The 14,694-nt window shown below is 37.3% G+C and overlaps 1 protein-coding gene across 2 annotated transcripts in view; it reads right to left on the reverse strand.

Moving 5' to 3' along the window:
* Positions 1 to 1,922: 1,922 nt before the first annotated feature.
* The window catches only part of dchs2 (dachsous cadherin-related 2), a 64,665-nt gene continuing 51,893 nt past the window's right edge, over positions 1,923 to 14,694 (reverse strand). For both annotated transcript variants that reach the window (XM_065254782.2, XM_065254781.2), the window contains exons 18-20: positions 13,547 to 13,827; positions 9,178 to 9,319; positions 1,923 to 8,078 (exon numbers count right to left, since the gene is read on the reverse strand). In XM_065254782.2, coding sequence (XP_065110854.1) covers positions 5,533 to 8,078; positions 9,178 to 9,319; positions 13,547 to 13,827 — 2,969 coding nt within the window. In that variant the 3' untranslated portion in view covers positions 1,923 to 5,532. The remainder of the gene's footprint in view (positions 8,079 to 9,177; positions 9,320 to 13,546; positions 13,828 to 14,694) is intronic.

Here is a 14,694-nt window from a genome sequence, read left to right on the forward strand (position 1 = left end):
TCTGTAACTTATTCTATTATGGTGTTTACCCAGATAAGAAGTACAGTTCATCTCACGCAATTTGCATTTTCTGAGCTTTATTTGATTTGTCTGACCTGTTTAATGTTATCTCTATGATAAACTGTTTTTTTATAACATTTTTTGGGATATTTGTAATCAACTTCTATATATGTCACATAAACAATTAAAATATCAAATTTACTAGTTTGTTTTTGTTTGTTCGTTTAACATGTTTTTTTTTTAAACAAAAATTGCAGATTGTTGGAATTTGTATAAAAATGTATATGAAAAAAGTCAAAAACATTTTTGACATTTTTTTTTTATTATTCATATATTGCAGACACAGAAAGTGACTCTATTTACATGTGGTAAAAAATGAATTAAACAAAACAAAAAACAGATAAGACAAACAAACAATAAATATAGCCATACATAACATGTTGTAAGTGTATGTGTGTGTAAAGAATGAGGGGTTATTTAACGTAATGCATACATGTTTAGAAGTATGTAATCCAACTAATAGATACATTTAGATAGATTCATTCGGTTATAGGAGAAAAAAAATAGGGGAATAGCACAGACAGAGGGCTTGAAAGATGAAGGAGATACATACGCCACAGGCATCTAGCCCTTCTGTGTTTTGAGGTATTGGGGACAAATGTGGCACCGGGCCCAAGGAGCAGCCCCCCATGACCCCACAGGACAGTTCCCACCTCAGGCCACCACTTGCACGTCAGGCTTACCCTGTTTTGTTATATTGATGATAAACGAAAACCTCTAATGTGTGGTGCATTTAAAAAAATGGACATGCAGTGGAGATCCAGACCCAGGTAGTGGTGAGGTCAACACACATGTCACACTTACCCTATGTTTTATTTGTAGTTTTAAGTTGATACTGAAATAATATGTTGACTGAAAAATAAAAAATCTACTGGTGTTTAGTGCATTAAAAACAGTGTGATGTGCAGTGCCGAACCAGGTCAACATTTTTGACATTAAATGAATGTCAGTAAATCTTGAGCAAGGTTTCGCAAAATACTTTTCATATAAAGTTGGGCCATCAGGGTTGGTTATGGAATAGGAGTACAGTAATTTTGAAAAAAAAAAAACATGAAAAAAACATTACCAGATGTTTCGTTATGATGCCTCAGTATGTTTGAACTCAGAATTATTCCTCAAGTCCGTCCAAGCTTGAAAATTATCTTTGCTTCACATAGGGCCACATCTGTAAAAAGTTAGGAGTTTTTTATACTCATAGTTCATCATAGATTAAGGCTTGCGCAGCATCATAAAATGGAATTTTAGCTTCTATCATTGACCAGTGGGAAATGAGGTTTGTTTGTTTTTCCATTTCTGAAACACATCTCAACAAATCAGAGAAAAGAGATCAAATTTCAATATTGTATAATGCTTTAAATAATAATGGATATGTGTTCGTCAGAATTATTAAGGCTATGGAACAGTATGCAATGATCGAATTAAGGGGAAAAAATGCATGCGCATGGTTTCTCTCTCTCTTTCTCTGGCAGATAATATGCAAACTTACAGTAAGACGCTTGTTCTTAAATAACTTAAGAAAATCACTGGCAGTGTAAATAAACCACAATAAAACCATCCCAACCTGCCAACATTCTTCTACAGAGCGATAAATTCAAAGAATCAAGATGCCAAAAGCATAGAGCAGTATTGTTTAGACGGACAATGAGGTTGGTTTATTACTACAACTTAAAGGGACATTTCACTTTTTTGAAAATATGCTCATTTTCCAGCTCCCCTAGAGTTAAACCTTTGATTCTTACCGTTTTGGAATCCATTCAGCTGATCTCCGGGTCTGGCGCTACCACTTTTAGCATAGCTTAGCACAATCCATTGAATTTGATTAGTTCATTAGCATCACGCCTTAAAATAACCAAAGAGTTTCAATATTTTTCCTACTTAAAACTTGACTCTTCTGTAGTTACATCGTGTACTAAGACTGACGGAAAATTAAAAAGTGTGATTTTCTAGGCAGATATGGTTAGGAACTATACTCTCATTCTGGTGTAATAATCAAGGACTTTGCCGCGTAACATGGCTGCAGGTGGCGCAATAATATTACAAAGCAGCCGAAAATAGTTCCCTTAGTATCTTTCAATAGCAGTGGACTATTTTCGGGCACTAGGTTATATCATTGTAACTACAGAAGAGTCAAGTTTTAAATAGAAAAAATTTAGAAACTCTTTGGTTTTTTTTTAGGTGCTAACCCCCTTAAGGGTACCAAAAAAACATATGGCAAATTAAACAGAGATAGTGTGAGAAATGCCAAGTTGTTTATTCCGACAACAAGTCAAAAATAGTCCAAAAAAGTCCAATAAAGAACTAATTATAAGGAAAAATATTCAAAAGTCTTCAAAAGTAAGTTCAAATCAATGTTACAAAATACCAATTCAAAACAGATTCAAAAATTATTAAAGCAAAATACAAAAAAAAACAATAACAGAAAATACAAGAAAATATCCGCAGCCTTCCGGTCACACTTCACAGCAGCAGGCACAGACCAAAAAAAAAAAAAAAAAACTACTCAAAACTACTCCAAACATTCATAATATTTATACTGGCGGCCAGCACTCACAAGAAACACTCAACACAATTCCCATAGACATTAACTTTGGAAAAATTTATTTGATCACAATAATTATAATATATGACTTCTTTTCCAATATCTTACAAAGTAATTCACAATATTCTGAACAATGAAAATATCCCAGAAGCAACTCAGCCACGTTGTCCCTGAAACTCCCATGTTCAATTAACATTGGTAGACTCCAAATTGAATGGAACAAAGGATTCCCACCACTACTTCCCCATAGATATAAAACTATGGGACAAACACCAAAATAAAAAAATTCCATTCACTCATTTTACTGAACAATTAATAATTGTAATAAAAATATGAATATAAAAAAGTTGTGTCTTGCTTCTTTGTTGTGTATGTGTGTCTGAATCTATGTCCATGTTCAAGTCCCAGTTCTCTGTGCGGTAATTCTGTGACTGTTACATTCGCAATGCCAATTGACTAATTTGATTTTATGGATTGTGCTAAGCTATGCTAAAAGTGTTAGCGCCAGACCCGGAGATCAGCTGAATGGATTCCAAAACGGATTTCCAAAAAAAGTGGAGTGTCCCTTTAAGTGACCCTGGACTATAAAGCGGCAATTTTTTTTAAACTTTATTGGAGAAGCGTAAACTATCTTGAGCGGCACAAACATAGGTGCCATTGTTGTTTTGGTTATACTCGAGCATGTCTAACACATGTGCATGACGTCACTATTATCACAAATTCTTCTTTACTGTACGCATTTTATGCAGATTTTGAAACCCATCTTTAAAAGTTAGCATTTTCAGGACCCCAAAACACTGTTGTTGCGTAAACGAACAGCCAAACCACATACTGTAAAAACGTTGTCATGTAAACGGCCTCGGTTAGACCGCCTGGAAAAAACTGCTGGCAAAGTTTTAAACTTCTGATAAACCTCTTTCCATTTGAACCAACAACACAAACCTGTCTAGTAATTTGTGCATCACATTGCAGATCTGGCAAAGCTGCTTTCCATAATTTTACAATTCTGTAATTAATTTCTCCTAAGATCAACACAAACCATACAAAAAAACATCCCTTTAAACCAAATTCTGTCTTCTGATTCCATAAAATATTATGAAAGCTGAAAAGACAGTATGAAAAAAATGTTGGCGTGGGATATTATGAGTTTTACTGAGTTTACATTTTGCGGGTTGTTTAGTTGGATAAGCCATAGCTGCCACTTCACTGGTGGTTTTTGAAAGCCCTTGTCAACCGCCAAATTTAATAACTTAGCAATTTAAAATGTTATTTTCCATCTGTGTCTTTAATTGCCCTTCTTTAAATACAATCAGTTGATTTAGCCTCAATACTTGGTCAGTGTAAAGGTTCATGCTTTGCCATTGTAACGAAGCATAATTTGCACCTTAAAAGCACATCTTTGATGTTAACACATTAACAATCTTTCAATGTCTACTCAGGTAAATTGTTGTAAAAAATTATGAACAAAAATCATGTAAGCAATGAGGTGCGAGAGGCTGTGCTGTGGAGTAAGTAATGCCTGAAGGGTGTTGTTAGGCACAAAGTGAAGAAGAGTGAATGCAACCCCTTCAGCCATGACACATTTATGATTTTGCAATATTAAAGCAAAAAATAAGCCTATATATCAACACAACTTTCATGAAGTACAATCACCAAAAGGCTTCTTTCCGCTGGAAAAAATATTCCCTGACGGACTGTGAACAGCAAGATAATCTTTTACAAATATGTTATGTTGTTAAGGGTGCTGCACAGTGATACAAAGAATTGTTGGGTGCAGTGGTCATAGCTGTATGTTATTGTAAATCAAATTTATAAATGTTTTATAAAATAGTTTATAGCACAGTCAAAAAGGTAAGCTTAAAGAAGGAAAACCACTATCTGGCTCTAAAACAGCATGTAGGAATGTTATGCAGTGTACACATTTGCAAATCTACAACAGAAAAGGAATTTAAGAAGCAGAAATTGAGAGACATTCTAATAGTGAAATTGTTTTCCCAACAATAAGCCTGCAATTTTGGCTGGGCACACACTTCTTTATTAAAGTTACACCATTTGACCAACATGTCAGACATCAGGAATTAATAAGAGAAAGTCAGTTTCATGCCAGTTTCAGTCCAAGTGTAATATGTGTAATAAAAAAATACTGGTTCAAGATTTGACTGGTGATATCAGTTGTATTTGCAGTGCCAAAACAGTTTAGTTAAGACCAGCAAGCTTCTTTATTCACAAATCTGTTCTGCATAATGACAAATTATACTAAAATATTGTTTCAAAAATATATGGAGACTCTTTGATAAATTTAATGTCTTTAATCAAAATTAATTTTATTATAAAAATATCAAATCGTATAGGAACTCCATAAGGTATTATAAAGTGCTTCTCTTGTTTAATATATTCAGTGCACACAAAGAGAACCTGGCACAAGCTCCTATGTTCAAGTTGCAGAAACATTTGTACCAAACATTTGACAAAACAATATAATAACAAAAAAATCTGTAGTTAACATTTTGGGGTGCCGGGGTTCACTCCCCTAGACCAGAGCCAGTTATGATTTTCTCTGAGCTATGAATAAAAAAAAATTCTATGTCCTATCTTATTATTGTAGTGGGAGACTAAGTGTAGACTAAGTAAAGCAAGGTTAAAATATTTCTAAATCACTTAAACCATATTTGAATACCAGGAAGCCCCACTCGCTAATCTTGAAGCACTGGAGTTCCCTTGTCTGCAGGTAGGTGCCCCCCAATCACAAACGTTAAACATCGCCCATGGTAGGCCATTCTTAATAAAAACAATTAAATTATCAAGAAGCAAAAGCTAACATAATGCAAATGTTTGTGATTTCATCTTGAGCTGTCCCCGATTAGCAATATTTAATTTAAAAACAGTGTTAAAACACACAGTAGATTAAATAAATGAATATTATTTTTTAAAGACTACAATTGAACCTCTAGATCCTCTATGACATCTTTTGGCAGTGTTGATATTTTTGTGTAGCATCCCAACCCTGTTTCTGAGACCACTGGAGAAGTACTGGGTGTTCTAACAGTAAGTAGCGACAGGGATGGTGAGAAACTGGGGGTCATTGCTGAAGGGGTTAATCCTGTGTTTCCAGTATGTAGTAGGGTTGGTTTTCTACTTGGCATCCTAGGAAGGACAGCACGTATTCCTGGCTGGGCAACTGCTGTGATGAGAGGCGGTGGGTACAGAAGGCTATGAGACTCTGGATCCACATCCCCATCCCTCATCTCTTCGTCTGGAAGCATGCCAATGTCTGTAAAAACAGAGGCCAAAGTTTGGAAGCGTGGTTGCCAGCTAAGAAAGTAGTCTCCGCCATGTAGCTGTTCCTCAGAGGAAATCAGGTTGGTGAGTGAGCCTTCGATCCAACCACGTTCACCAGGCATGGACATGCATCTTTTCATGACCTCCTGCACTTCTCTCATGTTGACCACCTGAGGAAGCATTCCCTCACCTCCTCCTTCTTCCCTAAAATTGTGGAGACTCTCAGAGCTGGCCATGTCCACTATTTGGACTATTCCTATATTGGCACCAGAAGACAGCTCTTTATTGGAAGAGTGTTCCAAGTTTGAGTCCACACTGGTCTCTGAGTTTGAGACTTGTGTTGGGATAGACCTAAACGGCTTGTAATATGAAAATTTGTTGATTGATTTGATCTCCTGATCCTCAGCAGTCTCATCCTCAGCAGATCCTCTTCCACTCGAGTCTGAGTTCCTCAATTGGTTTGCAATATCAAGTTTTGCCCACGCATTTAATGGTGTTTGTAAATCTTGAAGGTTTATACCATTGATGCTATGAAGATTACCACCTATCCTACCAAAAGTGTCAGTCTCTTGGTTGAGGTTAGCAGATATGGAGGCTGTCTTCTTGGAAGATTTCTCTTTGGACTTGTACCTTATAACAAGTGCAATGATGCTTATCAAAAATAGGAAGAACACTAATAATGACACACTGACACTGGTGGCTTGGACACTAAGAGAAACACTTGCTTTTTCTGAACTGGATATATTCACAATTACATGACAACTTGATGACCTGGAATCCAGTTTGGGGCTGCTTGCCAGAACCAATAGATTCTCTATTGTCTCCTTTAACATGGAGCTTCCTCTCTGATACACTGGGTTTAAAATAAATATACTGCCAGTTGTTTTGCTGACATTGAAAAATGGGGATGGGTTGACTAAAGAGTATTCCACTAAGCCATCCAGACCACCATCATGATCCATAGCCATCACATGACCAATACTTTGGCCAACCTTGGCATTATGTGGCAGAGAGAAATGGTACACATTCTGAGTAAATATAGGGCTGAACTCATCAATGCCCTCGATGTTGATCTGTACTTTCAAGGTTGCCACCTGATCTCCTTTGTCACGTGCCTCTACCACAAAGCAGTATTCACTTGCTCTTTCAAAGTCGAATGTCTGTTTTGTGTGAATTTCTCCAGTAGATGGATTAATACCAAAGGCTTCTTTTCTGTCTGGATTAGTACTGTCATAGTCCATGAAACAGGGGGTTTCAACTGAATAGGTCAGTAGTCCAAAGTTTCCTGCATCTTCATCAACAGCATGTGCGGTGCATACAGGGGTAAAAACTGGAAGGTTTTCAGCTACTGAGCAGTTGATGATAGGGAACACGAAGAATGGGGCATTGTCATTCTCGTCCAGTACTGATATGTAAACAACTGCGAAAGATACCTTTTTGTCATTTGGAGCAGCGCAGTCTGAGGCTTGGATTATTAGGGTCAATTTAGTATCCTCTTCATAGTCGAGGGTACCCATAACATCAAGGATACCTGTTGTAGGATCCAATCTGATTAATCCTCTGCTGTTACCTGAAATAATGTTGTATTTTACTGTCCCATTATTGCCCAGATCAAGATCATGAGCAGAGACCTGGATAAGAATAGCACCTATAGGGCTGTTTTCACGGATTTGTGTATGGTACTCTGTACTACCAAAAACAGGTGCATGGTCATTAATATCAAGTACTTTGACTGTCACCACAGTTGTGCTGTTAAGTGGAGGCATTCCCCTGTCTGTTACAATCACAGTTAACATGTAAATGTCAGTTGTCTCTCGATCCAGACTATCACAGAGCACAACTTGTCCAATAGTTTGTCTGTGGGCTTCGAAGGTCTGAATGCTAACAACATCTAGACAGAAGCGCCTTTCGTCATTTCCACCTACAATTGTGTACTCCAAATAAGTGTTTTCAGATGAATAGTCTTTGTCTTCTGCTGACAGAGTGAGGAGAGTGCTTCCAACAGACGCATCCTCTGGAACATTTACCAGGTATGAGTTCTGTGTGAAGTAAGGGGCATGATCATTGGAGTCTGCCACCTCTATGTCCACAGATGTGACGCTAAACAGTTTTGGGTCACCACTGTCCCGTGCTTCCACCAGGAGCCGCAGGATGTTTCCATTTGGAATATGCTTCAGAGGCCGGTTGGTAAACACTGAACCTGCGGGTGGTAGAAAAGTTCCCTTGAATACTTTTTTTACACACGTGTGTGTGTGTGGATTAATAAGTACACTCTAAAAAAAAAAAAAAAACTTTGTTGCACTTAAATTTTTAAGTTGAATCAACGTGAATTAATAATTAATTTCAACAGTCTTGACTTTATTTTTTATAAAAATAAAGTTGAATTAGCTTAAGTTATTTCAACTTTATTTTTAAAATATATAGCAACTTAATTAAATTTATTGTAATTTAAAGTTGATTAAATCTAAAAGGTTCAGTGCAACAAGGAATTTTTTACAGTGTAGATATTAACTCTTTCCCCGCCATTGACGAGATATCTCGTCAATTAAGAAAAAATGCTTCCCCGCCAATGACAAGATTTTCCGTTTTTCCGCTATACCGCTATTATCCACCAGGTGGCAACTTTTTAAACCCGGAAGTATTGCCCTATGGCAAGCGGCTGCATGTCCGTGTCTGTTTTAAAGATCGCTCTGAATGGGATCTCTATGAAAAGTCCGTCACAAAAATGGAATTATCTCAGCTTTTTGCTCAAAATGTGGTGTTTTTGCAGAAACCTACCCATATTCAAAAGCTGATTGCAAAAGAACCACTGAAGGTAGGATGAAATTTTTTTTTTTTTTTTTTGAAAGCAGAGGGTCTGTTCTTTCATTTGGTATATTGTATGTTTATATATTTAAAGAAGAACATTTTCTGGAAGGCATTCAACTTTGGTGAAAATCATGAAAAACGCTGGCGCTGGCTGGCAACTTTTTTTAAAAACGCTGGCGGTGAAAGAGTTAACAGCACATTCTAAAAATACAGTACTTAGGTGTCATGTGCCTTTCTTTAAAGCGTTGAAGCCACATGTCATGTTTTTGTTAAATCTGTTGGATATGCTTGAGAAGCATGAAAAGTAACTCCTTTTTAACACCCCATTTTCTAATACACAGTATTTCGTGCTCATGTTCAATACAATCAATCTAAGACTACAGCTAAAAAGTACTGGTAAATACTTATTATTAATTTAATAAAGATAAATTCAATATTTACAAAGTAACTGTTGTTTTTCAATTTGTAGGTGTGTTAATTGTGTGCATTACCATTCTCAGCATCAATGTAGAATCCTGTCATTGGGGAGGAAAGAAGCCTATAAGAAATGTTGCCATTTTGTCCAGAGTCTCGATCATTTGCTGAAACAGTCATAACATATGAATCTGCGGGTGTCCACTCTGGCAATATAACCTGGATGGCAATAGATAAATAGATAATAAATGGTGTATGAAAACATGACACTGCAAAATTTTCGTCTTGGATGTTAAAGTGGAAGTGAATAAAAAACAAAATTTTAACTTGATATTCTGTTATATAAGAGGTCATCATACTTAAATTAACATACTGCAAGCTTCAGAACTGAAAACATTCTTGTTACTGAAATAAACAGGAATGTGCCTGAAATGTGCTGTCAGATTAGAATTTAATCACCTCCTCCAAACCCAAAAGGCAATGACCACTTTTGTAGCCCCACCCAAACTGTATGCAGTCAGTCAACAATCAGTAAACATGTCTTCAAAGATTGCCAAATGTAGCCAAAATTACATTTACATTTTTTTTGAGAGACTTTTATTTTGACGTGGTGATCTGTTATGAGTACCCATGTTATGAGTATGAGTTTGGTTGTGGAAGAACACAGTCGCTGTATAACCTAACCTTGGAACTAGGGATGTCCCGATCCGATCACATGATAGGAAATCGGCCCCGATCACGTGGTTTCAGACTCGATCGGAATCGGACGTTCCCTCCCGATCAGGACTCGGATACTTATGCAGGGTTTAAAATCCATCAAGGTCTCGCTCTGCTCCGCGCCAGTGTAGGCGCTGCGCTGGTGCGTGTGAACTGACGAGAAGAGAATAGGCTTGTTCGACACAAGAACCGGCAGCCGAATGACGTCAAAGTTCCGCGAGAGCGATTTAAAAGCAAACTCCTCCGTATGATTTCGCGGATCACTCTCGCGGTAGTTTGACGTCACCCGGCAGTCGATTGTTGTGGCGCCGCATGAAGTCGAACAAGCCTGTTGACGTGTTTTCATTTATAGGCTTCACAATGGTGCGTGCAAGGAACCCACGACAAAACTGGGTTTTTACCGCTTATTTAAACGACGCATTGATCGTTTTTGTCACCATGTGCTCAGACGCAGCTCCGCATCTCACTCAGAACCTCAAGAATGCGCATTCGCACAGGATCATTTGACATTACTGTAGAGATGAGAGATAGAGAGAGAGGTAAGAATGGTGCACACGTCGAAAAAACTTAATAGATGGATTTCAGTCACGTGACCTTTTACGTCATGCCGCCATTTTTAGGACCTACCGAGTACCAGTAGGCTATTGACAAGCATTGGCTACCTTGCTACGATTTACGGATTTCTTATCTTTTACTGTCTATGATTCTTACGGATACAGTAAAGGGCTACGAAAGACAACATGTCGCATCTCGACTGTCATGAAAATAAACACTACTTAAAAAAAATATATCTTGGTTAGGGTGTGATGCCTTCTCGATCCCTGATGCGTTCTTCCAGCCGCTGTCCGCTGCTACCGAACTACCACTATTTTACAACATAAGAAGGCGCAACACAACATGAAACTTTGCTCGAAGTATCACCTGGATCTCTACACATGAACGCGAGCATTGAGAACATTGTTTGTGTACACAGAGTTTACTAAAAAGAAAGGTTTTGTACAACTGACTTTTGGCTGTTATGGTGTCCGCTTGCCATCTCTGCCAGACGTAAATAATCGATTTCCGAAGGGGAATGAATGAATCTCATATGAGGCTCCTTTTTCAACTAGAAGGTCAATATTGTTTTTCACTTGCGACAAAACAACGACTTATCCGTGCATTTTTATGGAACTATGCTTTAGGAGATATCAATCTTTACAATCCTCCCTCGTTACGTTGCAATTGGAGATCGATACATCTTGACTGGGAAGAAGGCGGCGAACGGACGCCAAATCATCCAAAGTCAGTTGTTCAAAACCTTCTTTTTAGTTAACTCTCTGTTCACAAACAATGGTCTCAATGCTCGAGTTCACGTGTAGAGACACAGGCGATACTTCGAGCAAAATATCATGTTGTGTTGAGCCTTCTTAGTGTTGTTAAAATAGCGATTTTGATGCTCACAGCATATTGAAGGCATAGCTTCTAGTTCTTTTGCGACCACTTCAAGTCCTCAAAATGGCGGAAGACAAGTGAGTGATGTCAGCTCATATCCATGTATAGAAGTCTAGAAACAAAGTATTAAAGTATGTATAGCCATGTCACTCATCTCATTACAATATGTTAACTAGATAACTGGATAGAACTTATTGTATAGTTTAATAAAATAATGTATTTTGATTATGCAAATTAACTACGACCTTACTATAGGTATTTTTTAACTAACTGCTGACCAGCTTAGGGAATCTCTATGGCATATTTCTGAATCAGTATGTTGTTTTTCTTGTTAATTGAGTCTTTTTTGGTAGCCTATCTTATGCCTAGAATTAGTCAAGGAGGTTGATTCTTAAAACTTCCTTCAAAGTTTGATCAATTGTGCATAATGACATGTGCAACAAATGCATATAGGGTGTCAGACTCATAGATTTGCATAATTTAAAGTTCAGGTTTTAAAGTTTGGGTCAACCTGTGGCAAAGCTTTAAAGCTGAAACTTATAAAATCCTATCAGAGGTCCAAAATGTAATTGAAACACACCAGTGACTTTGCTGTCATCAGGATTAAACATGTTACCCCTCGAACCCTCCCTCCCAACAGAGCATCCCCACAAAACAAACCCCAATTTAACCCCTGTACATATACTTTATATATTCTCATTATTTTTTAACACATCTATAGTTATGCGCTGGCACAGAGCTAAGACTCTTTTTACTCCACACAGAAACAGCAACGCGTGCGGCATGACATAAGGAACATCCTGGTTCTGTTTTTTTCGCTCTTCTTTATTCCTTTTTATGTATTATAGAAGTATCGGATCGGGACTCGGTATCGGCAGATACTCAAAATCAAATGACTCAGACTCGGACTCGAGGGCAAAAAAACCTGATCGGGACATCCCTACTTGGAACCATACTTGGAACCTAACATTAGGAATGCGTGGTTTAATTTTGTTTTTAAAGAAGTTCTAGCTCGTTTGGGGTGTGTTTGTTTACTTTGTGTACCGCAGATTAATTTGTAAAGAAGCCAGAAGTCGATGCTGGATTTGGAGAGAGATTGTGATTAAAAGCACCATTCATATTGTATCTGACAGGAATAACACAGCATTATTATGTAAGTAAAACATTTTAGTAAGTTACTACGTTTCACTATTGCTTGTTAGAGATCGCTTGATATGTCTTGATTGTAACATCCTTGCCTAAACACGTATGTTTGACTGTTTTAATTTACTAAAACATTAAACGATTAAAAAGGTGCAACACTTAACAATACAACTGTGATATAACGATAGAAATATACAAAGTTAGTGATAAGGAAGGACTTACCAGCCGCAATTTAGATTCTGATGCCCGCTTATTGTGTTGTATACGGTAATTTAGGCAAGTTGAGTTTGAAAGATCCAACACTCAACAAAGCTTTGTTAATCATATAACTGTGGTGTGTAACGTTACGTGTATGTAAGAGCAACCTCACAAGCACAATAGAAATATACAAAGTTATTGATAAGGACTTACCAGCCGCAGTTTAGATTCTGATGCGCGCTTACTGTGTTGTATACGGTAATTTAGTCACGTCAAGTTTAAAGTTTTGTTTCTACTTTACTATATGCATTGTCATTTATGTGTATCATCTTTAGCACCTAGAATAATTTGTGGTTCAAACATATATGTGATCGGCTGATTTTTTAACACTTTAATGTTTCCAAAACAATTACCGACATGTAATGAAGGGGAATGAATCTATCCAATCATAGTACCGAGCGTTTACGTCCAGGTTTTCAATGCGGCCCGCCCCTTCAAACAAACCATTTCTCCAGACAACATCAAAACCATGTTACAAAACAGCCTTCAAAATTACTTATTGCTTTTGATGTTTTTGAATTTAAAAACCATGCAAACATCATATGTAGACCTCAAACAACAGTATAAAACAATCAAATCGACAGCTTCATTGCCCCTTTAAATAAATGTAAAAAAAAAATCAAAAACAGCACTTCAATAACAATTAACAACCCCCCCCCCCACTGATGAGTTATCTCGTCTATTAGGGAAAAACATTTGCATGAAAAAAAACGTGTTCCTAATGAGTTTTAATGGTTATCTGTAATACCGCGATTATCCACTAGATGTAGCTCTTACCCAATTTATAAAAAACTGAAGCTGGCGGGGAATGAGTTACTATAAAACTGCTGCATGTTGCAAATTCTAACTTTGATTAAACAGATTTATTTACACACAGACATTTTACATTTCTTTTACCTGGTAAGACTCTTGAGAGAAAACGGGGGGGTTATCATTGATATCCATCACCTGTATGGAGAGTTCAGCCACTGTTTGATGGACAGAGTCTGATGCTTCCACTCTCAGTGTATAGACAGTTTGAGTCTCATAATCCAGTCTTTTAGTCGTGGTAATTATCCCTGAATAGCGGTCAATTGCAAAGCTTGTCTCATCCTTCCCTATAAATCTGAACGTTGCTGCAGGACTGAGGTCAACGTCATTTGCAATTACTTGAGTGACAATATGGCCAACAGGAAGATCTAAGGACACAGCAAGTAAAAACAATTCTCAGTGTTTTGTAATTAAAAATGTTTCATATTACTATAAACCTGTAAACATTTACCCCATAAAGCACAACAGATGTATTAAAATTATCTCATTGATACGTATTTCATTCCTGACAGCTTTTATGGGAATGTATTTGGTGATGCTGGAACAAGATCGAGTGGAACTGGGGGTGGAGGTGGGTTATTGTTAGAGCTCTGCGCAATACATTATACAATATGTTAATGGCATATTTAAACTTATAGTAAGTAGAACAAACCATTGTAATTAGCTATGATTTAGCTAAAACAATTACCAAGCTGATTGGCTGGCAGATGGCAAAACCAGAAACTACCAGCCTGCACCTCTAGAGTTTGGCTAAGAGGCATTCCAAGAGTGCTAATGTTTACTAAAACAGCACTGGGAAGTTTGTCTTTGTTCGCTGTGTTAAGGGCCGTGTGGAGTGGAAGCAGGGTTAGTAATTTGCCTGCAGCATAAAGCTCGTCATGGCATATGTGTTTTTTAAGGATCGCTCTGAGTGGTGTTTCTCTCACCAGAGAGGGGAGCGGGAGATGGAAAGTAAGCTGAGTGATTACAGAATGCTATCCAACTCACTAAACACAGAGTCTGTGTTACTTAACAACAAACAAAGCTTGATGCCTCAGGTTAATGGCAACACAATATATAAACTAACTGGCCAGTTATTTTGGGAAAGTTTATCTCTTTATAACTATTGTATAAAAACATTACACTTCTATTCTATTGTTGTCTCAGTATGGCTACCTCTTTAAATGACCACTGAAGGTTGCATTATTCAGTTTTGTACGTGTTCTTTTATTTTGGATAATTTTATGCTTTCCTGT

The sequence above is a fragment of the Paramisgurnus dabryanus genome, chromosome 4 (assembly GCF_030506205.2).
Source record: "Paramisgurnus dabryanus chromosome 4, PD_genome_1.1, whole genome shotgun sequence".
Classification (NCBI taxonomy): Eukaryota; Metazoa; Chordata; class Actinopteri; order Cypriniformes; family Cobitidae; genus Paramisgurnus; species Paramisgurnus dabryanus.